This window comes from Orycteropus afer, unplaced genomic scaffold (assembly GCF_000298275.1).
Source record: "Orycteropus afer afer isolate SDZICR_OR568_19922 unplaced genomic scaffold, OryAfe1.0 scaffold00053, whole genome shotgun sequence".
Lineage (NCBI taxonomy): Eukaryota > Metazoa > Chordata > Mammalia > Tubulidentata > Orycteropodidae > Orycteropus > Orycteropus afer.
This window is the reverse complement of record NW_006921640.1, coordinates 11,107,783-11,129,162: the sequence shown is the minus strand read 5'-3', so window position 1 is coordinate 11,129,162 and position 21,380 is coordinate 11,107,783. Positions and strand designations below refer to the sequence as shown.

Below are 21,380 nucleotides of genomic sequence, written 5' to 3'. Positions count from 1 at the left end.
ATATATATATATTCACAAAGAGTGAATACCAAAAGGGACATGTAAACTACTTAGAAAGCAGATGGAGCTGGGAATGTGTTGATGGGTTTGAGTGCTAGCGTTATATGCATGTACTCAAGATTTTGTTTCTGTATTGGGTTGCTCTGCAGGAATCTAGATTAAGTTCTTGCCCATGAGTCAATAAAATAATAGAAAAAGAAGGGAATTTAGGATGGGGGATAAAAGTCTAGTAAGTAACTGCAGTAATAATCACACACCTTTTTAACTTGTTACTACATGTTTGCATCATTTTCATTTTACATCAGGAAGAGAAATTCCCCTCTCCTCCCAAAAAGGTCTTAATTTCTACTTCTACTTACAATAAGTTACACGTTTATTTATTTAAATAATTGTAAAACATTTTAAAATTTTTCCCTTTTTTGTTTTTGTTTTGTTTTTTTGTATTTTTTTTTTTAAGAGATTAAACTATAAGCAAATACACACAACGACATGTCATCATTCAATTCAGATTTTAAGAAAGTCTTCCATGCTGGTACCCTGTTTTGTTCAATTTTTTTTCTGCATAAACTAAATTGGTATCTGAAAGGCTTCATAGAAAATAGAAACTTTCAACTTTTTTTTCCTACAAAGAAAAACAAATAGTATCCAAAATATTAAGCATGAATTGTTTGCCAATTTTTTTCTTAAATATTTTACAAACATAGGAAGGTGGTTTTCATAATGTTCATAACAAAGAATGGCATTTCTGCTCTTAGCACACTGACCATGTCAATGACATCTTTTGTCCTTGTCCACAAGAAGGTCAGTTTGTGTAGCCACCATCACAGCTACGGGAGAAAGGTGAGGCCAAGTAAGATGCAGGCTCCTTGCATACCCAAATCTGTCCGTTATGTTCATTTGGGGGCATGACTCTCCCAAGGAGCTCATAGTGCTTTCCTCAGTATTGGTCCATCAGAATAAGTAGTTTTGTGCTATAAGAAAGCAGTTCTTCCTCCTCTTTACATCGGTGGTACAACAAGGCCTGTCATGGCTGCAAGGAAAGAGTGGAAGAGGAATGAGACTTGAAGATGGTTCACACTAATGCAGATAACACAGAGAGAGGGATAGGGGATGAGAATGATGGCTGATACAATCCAGAAAGATGGTGTCCTCAGATGACATGTGAACCAGTTTTCTCCAGGTTTCATCCAGAAAACAGCCTATGAAGAGGCACTGAAGCAATATTTTTCATTGCAGTCTAAACCAAGCTTGTTGGCAGAGTTTTACTTGGGAAACCAGGAGTTGTGTTGTGTTTTGTTTTATATTAACAAGTTGTTATAAGTGTGATCATAGATGTAAACTAAATTGTAATTTATGTGTGATTTATTTTTTATTATTAGGCAAAAACACCTGCCAGATTTTGCTGTTCCAAATCACTTAAGTTAGAACAGGAAGAAAAACTTCAGCTGCTGAGCCTGTTCAGTTACTAAAACCCAAAACCAAACTCACTGCTATCAAGTTGATTCCGACTCACAGCGACCTCCTTTGGGTTTCCGAGGCAGTAAATATTTACAGAAGTAGATTGCCCAGTCTTCCTTCTGCTGAGTGCCTGGTGGGTTTGAACCAGGCTTCTTCTGGTTAGCAGTCAAATGACTTAGGCACTATGCCACCAGACCTCCACCATTTATAACAAATCAGATTTTGTATCCATCCTAGGCTTCTTCTATCCATTCTAGCCAAAAATGGATTAGCTCTTTGTTTTAACTAACTTATCTTCCTTTGGTGTTTACTGCTAATATGCAATGTTCATTCACTAATGAATGCTGATCCAGTGGAAAAGGAGATTTAACGGTTTCTCATTTGGGAGTCATCTCAATCCCCACTCCTCATCCTTCACCTGGTGCAGTACTCAGTGCCCCTCATCTACTCAAGAGGATGTGAACAATGCCTGCTCCACAGGGAGACTCTCTGGGCATTACAGACTACCGAGACCTGAGACAGTCAGCTCTAGTTCCCAATATTCAGTGTAAGAGTGAGAGGTGGTGGTAGAGGGGTGGTAGGTGGAGATCAAGTGACACATTTTTTTCTTTTCCTTAACACTGACAATATTTGTAGGAGTTTCCAGGAATGAGGAAAGGATTTATCCTTCCTGTATTCCTCCTATGATGATGTAGAATCCCAACCAAAGCTTCCCTGACACCAGAAATAAAGCAGCATCAGCACAGTGTGGGCAAAATCACAGCACAGTGCACTCCTCCGGCCTTGGCCATCAGACGATGAACTAAGAGAGTCTGCAAATTCTTGGAAACTGTTAGAATACTATTTTCCTTGAATCAAAAGTTAAAATCATATCTATAATTAGATACTTTGATTTGTATTGTCCACATCTCATCTAGGGGCATATCAAATATCATAGAAGCATTTTGCTGAGTGCTAGTTACCAGCAAATGGCCCAAATTCCCCCCACTGCTCCCAGCCCATGTCTGTCTCTCACTCATCCCTCTGCCCTTTCTCTCCACACCAGCTAGTCCTCTCAGGCAGAACTGTCAGCTGTTTCCTTGCGTATACTGCCTTTATTGAATGTTTGTGAGATCGGGATTAAGCTCTTACACAGCTAGCAAAGTCTTAATTATTTTTGCCTGTATTACTATATACTGAATCGATGTAACTTTTCAATAAAGGTGGTTCAATTCTGGACACTCCCTGATGATTTGGAGATACAGCAACCCTGGTAATTATCCCAGAGTGTAGGAGTTTTTATTTTATTTTTTCCTGGAGGGAGCTGGAAAAGGAATCAGGCACACAGTGTATAATATTATCTCAATAATCGACACTCCTCACTGTAAATGCCTGAGAAATGAGATGCACACAAGGTGGCATAATGAATGCTGTGTGTATAAATCCCTGGCAGTAGAATTCTGTGTAGCATTTTTTATTTTAACTTGTCTGTTACATTTCAAACTCATTGTTGTTATTGTTAGGTATCACTGAGTCAATCCTAATTCATAGTGACCCCATGTGACAGAAACCCTATTGGGTTTCCTAGGTTGCAATCTTTACAGAAGCAAATCACCAGGTCTTTCTCCTACAGAAACCCTGGGTGGGTTTGAACTGCCCACCTTTTGGTTAGCAGCCAAGCACTTAACTGTTGCACCACCAGGTCTCTGTTAAAACTCTTAAGCCCTTCCTTTTTCTGTGTCCTCAGAAAGTTACCTAACGAAATTATTGAAAGGACAGAACTCTCAAAGAACAAGATGAACCACATGCCGGAAGCACAATAGATTTCACATACTTTTATTCTTCCTAGCCTCACATAAAAAAGTTGGAGGGCTGTATTTCTGCTAGATGCTGCTGCTGATATTTTCCTTATAGAAACCACACCCAATAAACAGAAAGCAGCAGTTAATTGTGAGGGCTACTTAATTGCACTTCAGTTCCTGTTTACCTTTGGTATTTCATGAAAAAGCAATAAGCTCCCTTTGGTCTAGGTGGAAAGTAGATACAGGCCCTGGGTGAAGAGAGGAATTGCACTATTATTGTCCTAGGAGGGAATGTGGGCTGTAGTAAGTGCACAGGCTTTGGCATCAAAGTCAGGGTTCAAGTCATCGTGGCTTTGGGCAAACTCCGTAACTGAAAATGGTAATAATGGAATGACCTTCCACTTAGGGTCAAGTGTGAGTCCTGGATGAGATAATTCATGTCAAGTACTGTACTCTGTTCAATGGTTTCACACATAGTGCTCAATAACTGCTAGCACATAGTAGAGAGCCCTTTGCAGATGAGTAAGACCATCTCACTTTATGGTAATTCTAGAGAAGACCCTCTCCATCAGTGTGATCACCAAAGCATCTCAGCTCACATTTTCTCTCTCTGATTGTCTATCTCTGAAGGGATGAGTCTTACATTCCTGGATTCCTCCAGTGACTGTGGATACCACATTAAATGTCAGCTTAGTTTTCTCCCTCTCTGCAATGGGGGGCACCTAAATATTGGGCAATGAGCTTCCATTGACCTGGCACCAGCTGCCCAAAACGGAGGCCTAAGAATGGAAGGCAAAGCTTGTGAAAAGTGTCCATTGTCAACTCCAGTCTCTTCTCTGCCAGAATATATGAAATACTGTAGTATTTCACATTACTGATCCTTTCCTTTTCTCAGTTCTTCCACTGTTAATTCACAACAACCTCTGGAAGTAGCTGTCACTTTTCTTATTTAACACACTAAGAATTGAGGCTGTGAGATGATAATGGCTTGCTCTAGCTCAAAAGGCCTGGGAGTTACAGAGATAGAACTGGAACACACATCTGATGAGCTCAAGTTTAGTGATCTTCCAATGGTTAGTATTCTGAGGTTCTCCTTGGAATTCTCTTTTATTTCTCCACATGCCATTCTATACTTTTATAGTTATTTGCAATATTTTAGCTACAACCCTAAATTGATAAGGTCTGCTTTTTTAAAAAAAAAAAGGCTCAAATCATCAGGAATTGTATTTCTCTATCATTTGTAGGGAATTGTAGAATTCAAAAGAGGTTTGGAGTGTCACAGTGATTCCACAGAGATGAAGCTAGAACCTAGAGTTTGTGCCTATGTATAAAACCTCACCAAGAGCATACAAGGCTATCTTCCAGCTCTTTGGGCTGACGCAGCTTGACAGCAAAAACCACATAAGGGCCTTGGACAGGCAATCAGAGGCAGAGTGGGATTAGAGTCCATGGGAGCCAGTGGGATACTTTGTCCTGGCATCTATGCAGACCCACTGCAGGCAGGCCCCATGAGTGAGGCTCCTGGGGAGCTGAGACCATCAGCTCTAGTATGTCAGTCTCAGTGCACGTGTGAGAGAGGACGAAGGAGAAGTGGCGGGTAGAGGTCAAGAAACACTTTTTTTTTCCCTTAAAGTAAAGCTGAAAATATGTGCAAAAATTGCCAGGAATGAGGAAAGGACTATATATGTTCCTGTAGTTCTCCCATGACAGTATAGAAGAGGCCTGCTCTTCTCCTTGGGCTCTCTTGTGCCTATCACTCTGCATTTCCTAAAGAGACCAGTTTAGCCCCTACTTGGTTTAAGGTACATGAATAAATCCAGGCATTTTCTTGCAGAAGGGCTGCTAACTGCACTCCAGTTCCTTTTTACCTTTGCCATTGCATGAAAAAGGTGGAAAGTGGGTATGGTCCCTGGGTGAAGAGAGGAATTTCACTGTTATTGTCCTGGGAGGGACAGTGGGTCATGGGGTAAGTGCATAGGCTCTGAAGTCAAAGTCTGGATTCAAGTCATCATGGAAAACCATTATCACTGAAGTGATGTGGGGAAGGGGAAGATGCAGCAACTATTTAGTAGTTGATTTCATTTCCCAGCTGGAGAAGAAGTCACCATGGAAAGAGTTATGGGCACATCCCCTAACAATGAGAAGGAAACTGTGGTATTTGATGAGAAACAGGGCAGGTAGAGACAGTTAGCTACAGGCTGAGCCTGTTCTCTGTGTATCAGACAACTCGATGAAAAAGAAAAAAAGTTCCATCAAATATACAAATATTTCCAACTACTCACATGTTGGATGACATGTGAACCCAGACTACAGGGCTGAGTTAGAAGTAGGAGAATACCAGTGACTTCACTCCTCTGAGTGCTGGGTTTTCAGCTTTGGTTAGGAGAGTTGTTCTTTCTAGTCACTTGACTTTGAGGATACACCATCCTCTCAAATTGCAGGATAGAACCGGAACCACACAGGGCTCTGCTCAGCCACAACTGGCAAGCAAACCCGCTATGGACTCCCAAAAGGATTAGAAATCCATACACTATTATAAAGCTACTAGGTCGATGCCATTCCAGGGGCGGCACAGCTCATCCAAGGTTCCTTGTCAAGCTCTGCAGACCTCAGAGGCTTTGATCCATGAGGGGTTAACTGAACCTCTGCCCTTTTTGGTTTGATCCAACACTGCCTGTCATGAATGTTTTCATGTCAAGATGTGTGAACAGCCTAAAAATAATCTGGGTCGTCAGTGATCCATAGTGCTCAGCAGTTTCCAATTTGCTCTTTGCCATCAGCTGCCTCCCATTCACAACAAGATGATTAGATTCTCGTGTACTCATCACATTTGTGTTACATCATGTCATATTACATTGTAAGACATTGCTCAAAAATGGTTTTGATGGGTGATATTAATTTTTGTTCTTAAAAATAGTATGTCTTTTTTCTCTTTCCTACCATTCCCCCCTTGATCAGGCACCTGTTATCAATTTCACTAGAATGTAACCAGAATTCTCAGAACTTGCTGGTTGCTCCTGATGGACCCTGTCTTTCTGTGCCATGGGAAAGTGTGTGCATTGCAAATGGCAAGCAGATTAGGGAAGCAGTAATCACCATGGGCCATCAGATATGGTGATCCAGACACCTTTTGGAAAAAAGTGGAGTCGCCCTGTGGAAAGCAAAGAACTAGGGCAGGAGGGCAGGAGAGAGGCTAGGAACTCCTGGATAATATGTATGGATCTACCAGTTAATTCAATGACCTTGCTGAGGTTGCTGCCCTCCAACACTATCTTGTTTCTAGATGGACTACTAACCCATTTTTATTGTATAAGCGATAGGTGTCCAATGATGAAAATATCAAAATATTTCTTTGTATGTAGATGGCTAACACGAGTTACAGTAGAGTTGAGTCTGACCCCAAACGACCTCATGTATGTCAGAGTAGAACTGTGCTTCGTAGGGTTTCAATGTCTGTTTACTTCAGAAGTAGGTCATCAGGCTTTTCTCCTCAAGTACCTCTATAACAACTCAAACCACTAACCTTTCATTAGCACCTAAGCATGTTCACCATTTGTACCACCTAGGGACTCCAGGTAGATGGGTAGAGATACAAAATGGTGGGATTTTTACTCTTACTTTTTGGTTCTAAGGAGCTCTGGTGGCATAGTGCCTAAGGCATTTGACTGCTAATCAGAAGGTTGGTGGTTCAAACCCACCAGCCACTCTGTGGAAAGAAGACAGGGCAATCTACTTCTGTAAAGATTTATTATCTCAGAAACCCAATGGAGGTCAGTATGAGTCAGAATCAACTCGATGCCAGTGGGTTTTGTTTATTTGTAGTGATACTGCCTCAGAAACCCAAGGAGGGGTCACTATGAGTCGGGTTTGACTTGATGGCACATGACAACAACAACATGGTTCATCTATCTGCTTACTCTCAACATGGTACATTTGCCTACCTCTGAATCCATTTCCATTGCCACTGGAGCAGGCTGGTGAAGGGGAGCCTTGGGGCCTGATGACAGGAGCAAAGGCACTCTTCTGTTTGACAGCAGGAAAAACTGAAGAGGAAAATGGTAGGATGGAGGACGTGCTGGAAGATCCAACAGTGGGGCTTGATGACATGACTGGAAAGCAAATGTAGAAATGTCTCTTTTAGAAAGAGGATCATCAAAATTAAGTTCTTCTTTCAATATACATATTCTACACACATTTATAGGAGCTCTGTGTACAAATGTTTCCTTTAGAAAGGGTATCATCAAAATTAAGTTCTTCTTTCAATATACATATTCTACACACATTTATAGAAGCTCTGGTGGTGTAGTGCCTAAGGCATTTGACTGCTAACCAGAAGGGTGGTGGTTCAAACCCACTAGCCACTCTTCAGAAGGGAGATGGGGCAATCTATTTCCGTAGTGATACCACCTTGGAAACCCAAGGAGGGGTTGCTATGAGTTGGATCCAACTTGATGGCAGTGAATTTGGTTTGGTTTTTTTGGACACACATTTATTGAAATATTAATAATTTCCAGGGATTAAAGAGTCAAATGTGACACAGTTCTTGCCCTGTTCAGTGGAGGAAATAGAAAAGTAGAAAGAGAAAGTGGTAATTATTCTAATAGAGGAATGTACACACTGGTAAGGAGACACAAAGGATAGAGTTTTCTTTTGCCTAGAAGAGTCAGGGAAGGCATCCCACAGGAGATGATGTGGTGATAGGTCTTAATTTGCAAAGAGAAGCTTGACCACAGAGGGTGACTGGGATCAAGGTGCCTGCAAATCATCAAATCTACCTAAGAACAGAAAACTCTCTTTCACCCTAAAATGAAGTTCTCTCTGGGAGCCATGTACTTCCCTGGGAACTTCCAGGGCCCCAGAGCTCTAATCTATGGGGTTAACATTTTCTCAGAGATTGCCATCTCCATGGGCCACTTCCTCATTAAATGTAAAAATTTATTAACATTTACTAGATTACCTCCCTTTCCCTGTACTTTCACAGCTCCTGGGAAATAAAAGCTGCAAGTCAGATCTCTCTGATGTAATGTTTATGGGGAAAAGAAAACCCACCAATATTAAAATATTAACAAAATTACTTAAAGGAAGCTAAAAGCTAAGTGTTGTAATTTCCAAGAAAAATAAAGGCAATTTATACAATAAAGTGTGTTATCTCTTAATGTCAGATATTCCACCAAGTTTCATTATACAAGAAAATATCTTCTCTGTACAGCTTGCTCAAGAAAAGGGTAAACTAGTATGTACAAGGGTAAGATTCTTAGGTATAGTACTTTATAGTATAAGGTCACATTTTAGGGAATCATAATAGGGTAATTCCCAGAATCCTGAGCTATGCAAGTCACATGATTTGCCAAAACAATTGTTGGAGCCTCATGGCAAAGCCCAAGGACCTTGGATGGTACAAATGGTTTGCACTTGACTGCTAACCTAATGGCTGGCGATTCAAACCCATCCACTGGTACCACCAAAGAAAAAGCCTAGCAATTTGCTTATGTTAAGATGACAGCTAAGCAAATTTTAAGGAGCAGTTCTACTCTGTAATGCATGGGGTCACCATGAGTTGGAGTTGACTTGAAGGCAACTAACAAAAACAATGGCAAAGCCCACAATAAAGGTTAAGAGTGCTAACTCCTGGTTTGTGTCTTCAGAAGATGAACTATCCCACAAAGTAAAATATGAATGTGAGGACTGAGTGTGACTTCGGGTGCAATGACCAAAGTCAACCAAAGGTTACACATTTGGATATCCATACCCATGTCCACCCTCTCCCTACAAAAATAAACATGGGGCTGTGCTCCCTTCAGTATATAGAGCAATCATACAGCATACCTCTATTGTGATGGCTTTTACAGCTGAAATATAAACCAACAGCTTCAAGAGAAGAGCTTTATCTAAAGACTACTTATCCTTTTCGTTGTTGTTGTTATGTGCCGTGGAGTCGGACCTGACTCATAGCGACTCCTTCTTGGGTTTCCAAGGCAGTATCACTACGGAAGTAGATTGCCCCATCTTCCTTCCAGGGAGTGGCTGGTGGGTTTGAACTGCCAGCCTTCTGGTTAGCAGTCAAGTCCCTTAGCCACTATGCTACCAGATGTAGTCCTTATTTCAAAGGTTATTCAGAAGGAAGCACTGGAACACATCTCTCTCTTTCTTCAAATAACATGAATCAAGTGAACATTTTCCAAAGGATGATAGAATACAGGCAGAATCATATATAACATTTGAAAAATTAAAAGAATAAGAAATTGGGGTAATTCACCAGAATAAGATAAAATATAGGGTTAAGTATCAAAATTAGGTCTCATTCACAGTTTCGTCAAACTGTATTTCTAGTCTTGGTTTTACATCAATAAAATGGAGATTATCTAAAGATAATCATGCTCACCTTTCTCTGAGGCGTAGAATTAGAGATCAAAAAAAAAAAAAAAACCTAACACTCAAGAGGCCATGATTCTGACCCCAGTTTGATCTCAGCCATATTACATGGTCCACACAGCACCAGACTGATGCCTGGTTTCTGTATCTGCAATATCAGCACCTCTCCTCACACACCAGGGTTTTCTTCACTATAATCTTAACAGGAAGTTAATTAGGTATGCACACATAAACACATACACACTCATTTCCATGTATATTCATTACATGACTTTTACGATTTTTTTTTTTTTTCCTAAAATAGTAGTTCCCATCCTAACATGAGGAGCACTTGTGGTGTAGTGCCTAAGGCATTTGACTGCTAACCAGAAGGCTGGAAGATCAAACCCACCAGCCACTCCTCAGAAGGAAGGTTGGGCAATCTACTTCCGTAGAGATACCACCTCAGAAACCCAAGGAGGGGTCATTATGAGTCAGATCCAACTTGACGGCAGTGAATTAGCTAGAGTTAGTTATCCTAACATGGGGCTTGCTAAATCAAATATGATTGCTTCTTAGTGGAAGAGGAATCATTCCAAGCATTAGTAAGTCACGTCAACAAATTGTTTCAGGATGAATAAGCACAGAGCTATAACATAGTCTCAGAATGGGAAGAGCCCATTTAAAAATGTTTTAATAAAAATTTTATAAAGATGTCAAATTATGTCCAAATTAAAATTTAATGCAACTATAATAAAAGTTCCAAGCAGAGTTTTTAATTTGTGTATTTTGACAAAATCATTACTATGTTCATACGTAAAGAAACAAACAGTAAAAAGAAATTAAAAAAAAAACAAAAAACACTATAAGAGCCAGAAAATTGTGGTAATGTTTTTTTCTTAAAGTAGTAAGAAGGGGCACTTATCTTACTAGATAAAAAATCTCCTTTAGAGATGTCAGTGTTGTACTAGTGTACTAGGACAGAAACAGGCAGGCATATTCTTGGAAGAAAAGAGTCCAGAAACAGACCTGAGTATACATAAGAATTAATACATAATAAAGGTGACATTTCAAATTAGTTGGGAAATAAATGTATGGGAACAATAAACTAACCATTTGGAGACTAAAATAAATTTAGCTCACTTTCACTTGCTAAACACCAAAATAAACCTAAGTAGATTAAAGAGTTAATTGTAAAAACAGAATTGTAAAAGTGCTAGGAGAAAATGAGAAAGGTTATATAATTTAGATATGCCTTTCTAAATCTGACACCAAAGCCTGAATGAAACTTCAAAAGAGAGTTGACCACATAACAAAAAACTTCTGTAATATACACAAAAAGGCAACAGATAAATAGGAAAAATATTTGCTATGTCTATTTAGGTAAAATGCTAATATCCTTTACAGCTAACATGTACTTACAATTAGAAAAAGAAAACTGCCAGTAGAAAATGGGCAAAGGACATGAAAAGTCACAAAAGGAGAAATGAAAATAGCCAAGAGACCTATATAGAACCATTCAAACTTATCAGTAATAAAATGCTAATTAAAATAGTAACAAGAGGTTATTTTCTACTTACCAAATTGATAAAGATTAAGAAAAAGTTATCAGGGCAGGGAAACAGACACTTTTCTTTTCCTGAGGGAAGAATTAATCTCTCTGGAGGGGCTTGAGCAATATATGTCAAAGTATTTTAAAATGTGCATATCCTTTGACCTAGTAATTTAATTTCCAGAAATTAATCCCAAGAAGATAATCATAAATGTGAAGGAAAAAAAAAAACCGATCTAAGGATGTTTCTATACTGTTTTATAGCAATAAAATATGGGAAATTATTTAAATGATCCACAATGGGATAAATTATAAGTACATACCATGGAATGCTATGCAAACATTAAACCTAATATTGGGGAAGAATGTTTAATGGCACTGAATGATACATGAAAAAAGCAGATTATATAATAACATGCACATCCAGAGCTCACTTTTATTAAACACACAGATAGCAAAAGTTTAGAAGGATGTGATATTCTGATATACATCCCAATTTTTAATTGTGGTATCTCTGGCTGAATGGGATTATAAGTATTCTTAAATTTATCTTTTTTATTTTTCCATGTTTTCAATAATTTCTACAATAGACATGTATTACTTTTAAAGTAGAAGAAACACATAAAAGCTTTTAAGATTGAAAAATGGGAAGTCTATATTTCTTTGGTAAGAAATAATACAATCCTTGCTATTGTTAGCTGCTGTCAAGCAGCCGAGTTGCACCAGAACAAAACATTGCCCATTCCTGTGCCATCCCCACGATCAGTTGCAGATTGGACCACCATGACCCACAGAGCTTTTGTTGGCTGATTTTTGGAAGTAACTCACCAGGCCTTTCTTCCTAGTCCATCTTAGTCTGCAAACTTTGCTGAAATCTATTCAGCATCACAGAAACATGCAAGCTTCCGTTGACAGATGAGTGGTATGATGGTTAAGTTTGTGTGTCAACTTGGCTGGGCCTGGTTGAGTGGCTGGGCAGCTGATGGTAGTTATTCCCCATGATGAGACTGGCAATCAACTCCATGGTGGGATCTACCACAAGCAGCTGAGTAGCTGCTTTAGGGATGTGGGCTGCTTCCCATATATAAGCAGCAGCTTTGGGAATGGTCTCTAACTTATGGCACGCTAGAACTCTGCATGTAGCCAAGTCGTTGTTCAGGAGCCTGCCTGCCATGCTTTGCTGATCTTGGGACTTTCAATGGATGTGAATCAATGAATGCCCTGATAAGTGGTTTCGTAATATCGAGACTGTGACATTTTATTTGTCGACCTTTGGCTTGTTAGCCTCAGCAGCCAGTAGCTGCCTGTGAGAAGAGATGCCTCTAGCTTCAGTGGACCGGGAGCAAGTGGCAGAGCTGAAGCCAAGGTTAAGGGGCTTTCACCCAGCTGCTAGAGCCTGACACTTGCAACTCAGACTTCTAGCCTCCAAATATTGTAAGAATAACCCCTGTTTGTTAATGCCATTCCATTTGTTGTATCTTCCTGTCAGAGTAGCACTAGGTAACCAGAGCAGACTTCAGTACTGAGAGTGGTTCTAGACAGACAAAATCATAAGGATGGGCTTCCTAAATTGATTCTCACTGATTCTGTTTTGGTTCTCCAATTTGATTAACTGTAAAGGCGCTGATGACAAATAAAATGGCATAGTCCCAATGTTACCAAACCACACGGCAGGCCATTGATTCAAGTCCATTGAAAGTCCCAAGGTTGGCAGAGCATGACAAGCTGCTGAACAGCAACTCGGTTACATGCATGGTTCAAGCGTGCCATAAGCTAGAGACCATTTCCAAGGCTGCTTCTTATATATGGGAAGCAGCCCATATCTGTAAAGCAGCTATTCAGCTCCTTGTGGTAGATCCCACCATGGAGTTGATTGGCACTTTCATCATGGGGAATAACTACCATCAGCTGCCCAGCCACTCAACCAGGACCAGACAAGTTGACACACAAACTTAACTACCACAGGTGGCTACATGGAAGGGGAAAATTCTACCATGGAGCCACCACTGCCCCTATACAATCCTTAGCAACAGCATGATAGTGTTCCTGAATGATTCATTGCTCTTCTTTGATTTAAGGCATTACAGCCTACAAAATAACTTTATCTATTAATCCTTCTGTTACAACAAACAAACACACACCCCTCCAAATCCTGGAAAAAGTTTATCCATTATGTTAAATTTTACAAGCAAGCATCACTTCTGATATCTGATCTCCATATCTTAGGATATAAGTCTGCCTCACTGAAAGGTATTACACAGCCTGGCCTACATATCTGTGACTTGGGTAATTTTGTCACTTTTCCTCTACCCCCTCTTTCACTGATGTTATGGCCAAATCTCATTAGTAATGCATCACAGTAGGCATTGCAATTCTCAAAACGTATCTATCCATAACCAGAAGGCTAGATTTCAAATGTTAACAATGGTTTTCTCTGCAGAGGAACAGTATGTCATTTTTATTTTCTTCTTTTTGCATATACATACTTTTCAAATTGTCTATTATGAGAATGTTACTATGGTAATAGGATTTCTTTTCTGAAGAAAAAGACAATAGAAATATATAAAAATATCAAAAGAAGTTTTTTTTTACAGTGGCTTTCATACTTGCCCTAGCATTTATCTTACTTTCTAACCATTTTTTTCTCTTTCATTTCAGTTTCTTCTTAAAAGTATTTTCACATGTCCCAAATTTTCCATAATAATTGTTTAATACTGGACAAAAGAAAATATCTTAATATTTATTTTTGAAAACATAAAAATATTGAGGAAGCCCAAGACAGAATCTATGTCAGTGAAGTTGGATTCCCTGAGGATAGGTTGGATTCCTGCATGTATGTATGTATGCCTCCCAAACTTTGGATGTGCTTGGTGACTGTTCCACTTTGGGAGAAGAGATCCCTGTGCATGTTGGGTAGATTATCTTTGGAGACACCAGAGTGCACCATTTTAGGACAGTTGACCACATATATTCTCAGCTGAGACTTTCTCTGGACAGCTATCTCTCTGTGGAAGGAGGCCAAAGTAAAGGCAAGCATGTCAGGCTCAGGAATCTATGTGAACATGGGGAGTTAAGGAAAAACCACTTTTCTTCTTATGAGAATTGATTGGCTTGCACAGTCCCAGCTGGAACTCACCGGGCACATATCCTCCTTTGCATCGCGCCATTGCATTTGTTGACGCTAAGGGGTCTGTCAGCATTTCATTATAACCCCCTATTGTCAGGGGTTTAGAATTCAGCCATAAAAACTTGCACTGAGCTGGAACTTGGCACACACTGCTACCGCCAGGAAGTGAAGTTTGTATGTAAAATTGAAAAAACATCTGTTTGGACATTTTTGAAGTAGTGTGAGAGCAAAAGCAGTAAAGATGCAGGTTTCTGATACTCACATTGGCTGTGATACAAGTCAAACTTGACTGAGAGGCTTGGCTTGATTTCTTTTTAATGTCTCTAGCAAGTGATTACCCCATGGCATGGTCTAGCTACATCAGAGTCACTTAAATAATAAAATGAAAAATCATAGAATTGTGTTTTCAAACACAAGCAACTGAATTAGTGCAATATGCTTTCCCCTGGGCTTTTTTTTTTTTTTTTTTTTTTATTCCCAGAGAAGTTAAGACTTAGCTGGTTAGAAATACAGGTCAGGTAATATTGTAATGAACTCCATTGGGTATTCAGTATTTCAAGGTAGGGGAATTTCATTATAATGAATACATGGTTTGGAATCCCATTCCCAGTCTGCCGCTCCTTCAGACCTGCTCTCAGAAAATAAAGATGCAAAGTCTCATGCTGGATATTAAGAGAAAAGAAAAGGATCTCTGTGCCATGTTTCTCATCTTGGTTGGGCAGCACCTCTTTCTCTTTTTCCTATTTAGTATATGCAGCCTTGTTTTAATGAGTGATTTGAAGATTTGAGGTGCTACTATTTTTCTTAGTAGTGGCTTTGAGTGACCATGGGGGAAAGATAGTGGAAGGAAATCGTCACTTGCTGGAGTGCACCAAAAGATGGGAAGCACCATCCTTGCCAAATGAATCATCTAGTAAGAAACATTAATACCCACCTGGGCATTTTTTCCCTGTCCATCTCCAAACACTGTACACTATATGAGTAGGGTGACCATTCTTAATCAACAAAAACAAGAACTTTCCAAGGCTAAACCTAATGTATACATTTTATACATAAATGTTTCTGTAGATAAAAAGTGGTCAAACAGAGGCAATTTCATATGGTTCAACCTAATAATACATTGAGTATATTAGATATTTTATATTGTAGTTTAGTATAAAGCATTCTGAATCTGATGACAAATGTTCTAGCTCCTTTTTTTTTTTTTTTTTTTTACTGTTTACTGGCTATAAATACATGAATAAGTTATTTAATAAACCTTCATATCTTAGAATGAAAATTATAATGATAATTATTATGTCCATGTTACAAGCTTGTGTGGATCTGACAAGATTATATGTCAATGTGTTTTTTTAAGGTGTAAAATGGAATGCAATTTGTAACTATTTTTACTACCATTATCACTATGATTTCACATTATTTATGTAATGACTCTCACCATTGTATTCATTGTTGAGGATTTTGTCCCTTTAACACACAGAGTATCTCCTCTATGAGGATGCATGGGAGAAATCTCTCCAAGAGTTTACCAACAGAAAAATCAAGTTTTCTCCTGAGCTACTTAACATATAAAATAAAAATGTGTGGACATATGATTGTATTAAAAAACAGTGTTTCCTTCTTTGTTGTAGCATCGTCTAAGCTCAGAACCAAATCAGAAGCCCTGCTGAATAGACTGACTGGCTTTCACACTTGCCCTAGCATCTATCTTATTTTCCTACCATATTTTTTCTTTTTCACTTTGGTTTCTTCCTAGTTTCTATATTATCCTTTTGTACTGCCCATTTGACTTTTAAGATTTCAAAAAAAAAAAAAAAATTTTGGAAAAAAACAATGTAAAAACAAGTAATTAAACAAACAAACAAATAGATCAGCTATTTGTTAGCTTAGATTCATCTAATCTAATTGATCTGGGCCATCTGACAAGACACAGCATAGAACCCATGCCTTTGCAGTAACAAGATTTTAGTTGTGCTAAAAGAGCTAACCTCTGCTACTTGGTGCAGAGCATTGACTGTAAAATTGAACAGATAATCCAGAAATAACTCATGGCTATGTGTCCCCAGGGAGCCACAGCCCCCGAGGATGTGAGAGGCAGCCTCCAGATCCAGCCATGCTGCTTCCGGAGCTGTGGTGCATGTGGATGTGTGCGGTCCTTGACTTGCTCTGGCAGAAGGGAGCCATTCCGGGTGAAAGACAGAATGCTGCAGGGCCTTGCAACTATACCCAGCATTTCAAGAACATTCGACTCAACCACTGTAGCCTCTCCTTGTCAAATTCTCCCCCTGACCCGAAGTATTCCCTAAGCAACTTTGGAAAACACACATACTCTCTCAGGCTCCTGGGACCATTACGTAAGTTCCAAGTTTAGCCCCCAAAGCAAACCAAATGAGCTTTCACAACTTCCCAGGGTATCTAAATGGCTGCTAGACCATAGGTTAAGATTAGGAGGCTATGTCTCAATCTATTGCATTATTACAAGCAGTCAGCTCCCAACTCTCTGGAGGTACCTAAGGGAGGGTGGAGCTATGTAACAAAGAAAGAAGGAAGCTTGGTGAGTTGCACAAAATAACCTGCAGTCATAAGTTCTGCATCCAAATTATTGATCTGTTTTTCTTTAATTGTGTGATCTTGCATAAGTCAATTAATTTCTGTGCACATCAACTTCCTTACCAATAAAATGGAGATAATTATACTAACCTCAGAAAGTTCCTATAAAGATTAAATAAAATGTTACATGTAATGTACCTAATAAAGAGTACACACAATGTTCACTGAAATGGAAACTTAATCCCTTACTCTCATCCTCACAGGCCACATACACTTCTTCTTTGTGACACAGGATAGTTTTATGCCTTTCCTCTCCCCCAAAAAAGTCTTGAATAACCAAACCAGCCAAAGCCCCACTAAGGAAAAGAAACAAGAATTAGGGCTAACATACCATCAGGGAATCAGGCTCCTCATCAACAATTTACTAAGAGTTACGAATACAGCCTTTCCCAAAAAAGGCTCAATAGTAAACCCCAGAGGCACAGAGATATAGAAAGACATCCAGGTGGAAAGGACACTTACTTCCATAAGGGGAACCTGTGGGTGAGCCGTTGAGAAATCCTGGTGATCCTGGAACACCCAGGTTGGCCATGGGGACATTGCTGTAGCCATTCATACTGTTACTGGAGGTACTGTAATTAGACTGCTGAGGTGTGGAGCTGGAAGAGTATCCTCGTGGAGAGATGCTGCTTGTGTTGCGGATGTATCCTTGACAACAAAGGAAAAGCCCATGTAAATCAAACTGAACGCACAGAGCAGGTCAGATATGGCGAGCACTCGTCCATGTTGACTCTGGAACACCACCAAGCTGACCTCAGAAAGCATACAGTTTGGTTTTAGCCTTTTATGCCTTCTTCAAGGAGCCCTGGTGGCACAGTGGTTAAGCATTGGGTTGCTCTTTTTAAAGGTTTAAAAGGTTGGTTTTAAAGGTTTAAAGTTAATTGTTCAATCCCAACAGCCGCTCCATGGGAGAAAGTAGTGGCAGTCTGCTTACATAAAGATTACAGCCTTGGAAATCCAACAGGGCAGTTCTGCTCTGTTCTGTGGGGTCATTATGCATCAGAATTTACTCACTGGCAACAGATATACCTTATCTCTTTCCTACCTTACATAGCTCATATCCCTACATTTCCTCTCTTCTCTTTCTTCCAAACCTGCTTTCAGCATCTCCAACTTATACCAAGGAGTAAGTGTCTAATGGCAGTGTGGAGTGACAACTCACGAACTGTATTTCATTTAGCACTGGAATCCTATAGATATTAATTGGCATTTCTGGGAAAAGCATTCTAAGGTCAAATAAAGCTTGGCAAATGTTGTATATTGTAGCAACTTTTTGAAGATTCACATATAAAGCATCTAGAGAATAAATAACCCAGCTTTACTTTGTTGATCTACTACTTTCCAAATTAAATAGACCATAGCATATTTTTGAGGGTAGTGCTGGAAAGGTATCCAAATAAACTTTTGGGTCATTTAGCACTCTGAAAAAAATTAGAAATAAAAATATCCCAAGTTTAGGGACATTATTAGGAGCATTTACTTCTTTCAAAAACTGGTTTTCATTTTTTTGTGGGTTTGTTTTTTTTTTGTGGGTTTTTTTTTTTTTTTTTTTTTTTTTGTCTTTTTTTGGTATTTTGTAAAACATTTTTATTCTAGTGTTACCTTTGCTTTTATACATTTTAATTATTTTAATTTTATTGTGCTTTGGTTGCAGATTTACAAAGCAAATTTCTTTTACATTCAACAGTTTGCACAGTTGATTTCATGCCTCAATTACCATCCTTGACCATAACAAACTCTCCTCCCCTCCCCTCCCTGTGACTACCCTTTCCCTGTGCCCTTCTTAACTATGTGTTCCTGTCTGTCCAGCTTTCCCTCTATGTGAATGCTGCTCCTCTGGTGTCTCATGGCTGATTGCTCTAAGGGGTGCAGCTCCCTAGAGCAGGTGGGTGCATCACCCTGATGTATGTGTTCCCCATGTAGGTAATTCTACTGTTGGACTGAGAGCTAATACATGGAAGTGAGTCTATTTCTAGGCCCAAAGGGTAACCTGGGGCCATACTCTCAGAGGTTCCACTAGTCTCTATCTGACCAGTAATTTTGATCGTTGTTGTATTTTTGAATTTTGTTCCACATTTTTCCTCCCACTCTATCCAGGATCTCCAGTTTTGATCCCTTTCCAAGTGGTTGGCATTGGTAGCCAGGTACCATGTAGTTCTTCTGGTCTCAGGGTCATGAAGGCTGAGGTCCTCATGGTCCACCTTATCCTTGGACTATTTGTTTCCAGATGCCTTTGGTTTTCTTCATTCTCCTTTGCTTCAGATGAGAGGAAACTAATAGTTGCATCTTAGATGGGCACTCGAAAGCTTTTAAGATCCCAGATGCTACTCACTAAAGTAGGTTGTAGAACAAGATTTTTATGTACGTTGTTGTGCCAATTGAGCATGATCTCCCCTGAGACTACAGTCCTGAGCCATCAGGCCCAGTAATTCTTTCTCTCAAGGTGTTTGGTTGTCTCTGAGAAGTTACTCCAACTCTGCCTTCTGTTGCTTCTGTAATATATTGGCTAATTGTGTAGTCAAACACTGTTTTTATGATAAATTTAGATCAGTACCTTAATAATAAAATCGACCTTCCTGAAAAAAATCTTTACAATATTTATTTTACTTCTAACAGCATCCATACCTATGTATGTTTGTTGCTATATATTTATATATAAGACAATACATCATTAGAATTTACCCAATGAAACCAAACTGTTCACCCTTGGTTACCAGGAAGATAGAGTTGGGTATAATAAATGATAATGGCAATAATTCATCCTCTTTCCATTATTCAATCTGGTTATCACAATAGCAGAAATGTAAATTTTATTCAATGGATGCCTCTAACCCTAGTTCCAGTAAACCTAAACCCTTCTAAATTCATAACAGTCAATCCTTTCCTTAGATACTTCCAGTTAAAGAAATTCTGTTGTTGTTGTTGTTATGTGCCATCAAGTCAAACCCGACTCATAGCGACCCCTCCTTGGGTTTCCGAGGCAGTATCACTACGGAAGTAGGATTGCCCAACCTTCCTTCCGGGGAGTGGCTGGTGGGTTTGAACCGCCAGCCATCTGGTTAGCAGGCAAGTGTCTTAGCCACTATGCTACCAGAGCTCCCAAAGAAATTCTACTAGTATCTAAAACCCTCAAAATCTAACAGGATACAATATATAATATTGAAAAATTCTAATATATGACTTTATTGCTTATCTGCAGACACATTCTTCTTCATAGTGTATGATCAAGCTCAAACTCCTTCCACTCCAGCAGAACCAACCTTCTAAATGTATAAGATGTTTGGATTTTAATTCTGAGAAAAGCTGTACCTTGATTATTTCCCTGGGTTGACTCTGAGATGCTAACCCCAAGCTGACTGCCATAAGAATTGATCCCCATCATTCCACTGTGAGCTGGAGAGCTGGAGAGAGCAGGGATCTGGCTGGGATTCCTGGGGACACTGTAGAGGGCTTCAGCAATGTCTGCAGCTCGCTTCAAAATAATGTCCTAGAAAATGGCAGGTGATGGTGAACACTTACCCAGAGTGAAGTAGCAAGCTCAATAGAATGTAGAATGTGAGCTTCTAACCTGGTTGTTGTGTGGTGTGCCATAGAGGGCTTCTACTAGATCTGCAGCTCTTTTCAGCAGCATTTCCTGGTAAAGAAAAGAAAGAGCAGGGTATAATCAAATGGTAGAACCCAAAGTGGCAAAACAATGGAAAAAGTCCAAGATGGAGGAATAGGAAGACAACTGACACAGACCCTCTTCAACAAAGAAAAGAAAAACCAATTGACAGAGATACAGAAGATAATCCTGGAACCCTGAGCTTTGAAAGGAACTATACAGAAGTGGATTAGGTACCAACTAGTGGAAAAACCTGAACAAAAACAGTAAGTACAGAGACGGTCAGAGCTGTGGACTGTCAGCAACTCTGATGAGATCAATAACCTGAATATTTCCAAGTGGTGTTGGGACCTGAGAATTGACCTAAAGATCAGTCCTGGTCACCAATAGCTGCAGGGACAACTGCTCTGGTGGCCTAAGACTAGGAAGGGAAGCAGCAAGGAGGGAAACAACCTGAGCTGTGGATTTTCTGCTGTCTGGAAGGTGCAGCCATTTTGAATGTTTACAAGCGGCAGTCATTTTGTATATTTAAAGTGACCAAGGATGCAGCCATTTTGAGTGTTTACAAGTGGCAACCATTTTGGATTTTAAAGTGATAGCATTCTCATTCGGAATCCAAGGACCTAAGAACAGGCTCTGTTTGCCAGGATCGGCAAGGACATACAAGAGGCTGACAAAGGAAAGGAGACAGGTGGTGAGTGTATAAGCGCTAGCAACTAGTGAATAGAGGAGCACAGCACAGTACCCTGCCTGTATAGATAACATACAAACAAAACAAAGAAAATGAAAATTGTGGGCAAGTCGCTCCAACATATAATCGCCAATTAAATATAAACACAAAAATGTCACAATGCCTCAGAGACAACAGAGCATCACAGTTCACACAAAGAAGCAAGA

General features: G+C 39.5%; 1 protein-coding gene across 1 annotated transcript in view; it reads right to left on the bottom strand.

Annotated features, from left to right (window-relative positions):
* Positions 1–998: 998 nt before the first annotated feature.
* EBF2 (EBF transcription factor 2) overlaps positions 999–21,380 on the bottom strand; it is a 219,852-nt gene continuing 199,470 nt past the window's right edge. Inside the window, exons 12-16 of the mRNA XM_007938755.2 lie at positions 20,448–20,513; positions 20,189–20,366; positions 17,342–17,527; positions 7,181–7,348; positions 999–1,030 (exon numbers count right to left, since the gene is read on the bottom strand). Of these exons, the coding sequence (XP_007936946.1) occupies positions 999–1,030; positions 7,181–7,348; positions 17,342–17,527; positions 20,189–20,366; positions 20,448–20,513 (630 nt within the window). The remainder of the gene's footprint in view (positions 1,031–7,180; positions 7,349–17,341; positions 17,528–20,188; positions 20,367–20,447; positions 20,514–21,380) is intronic.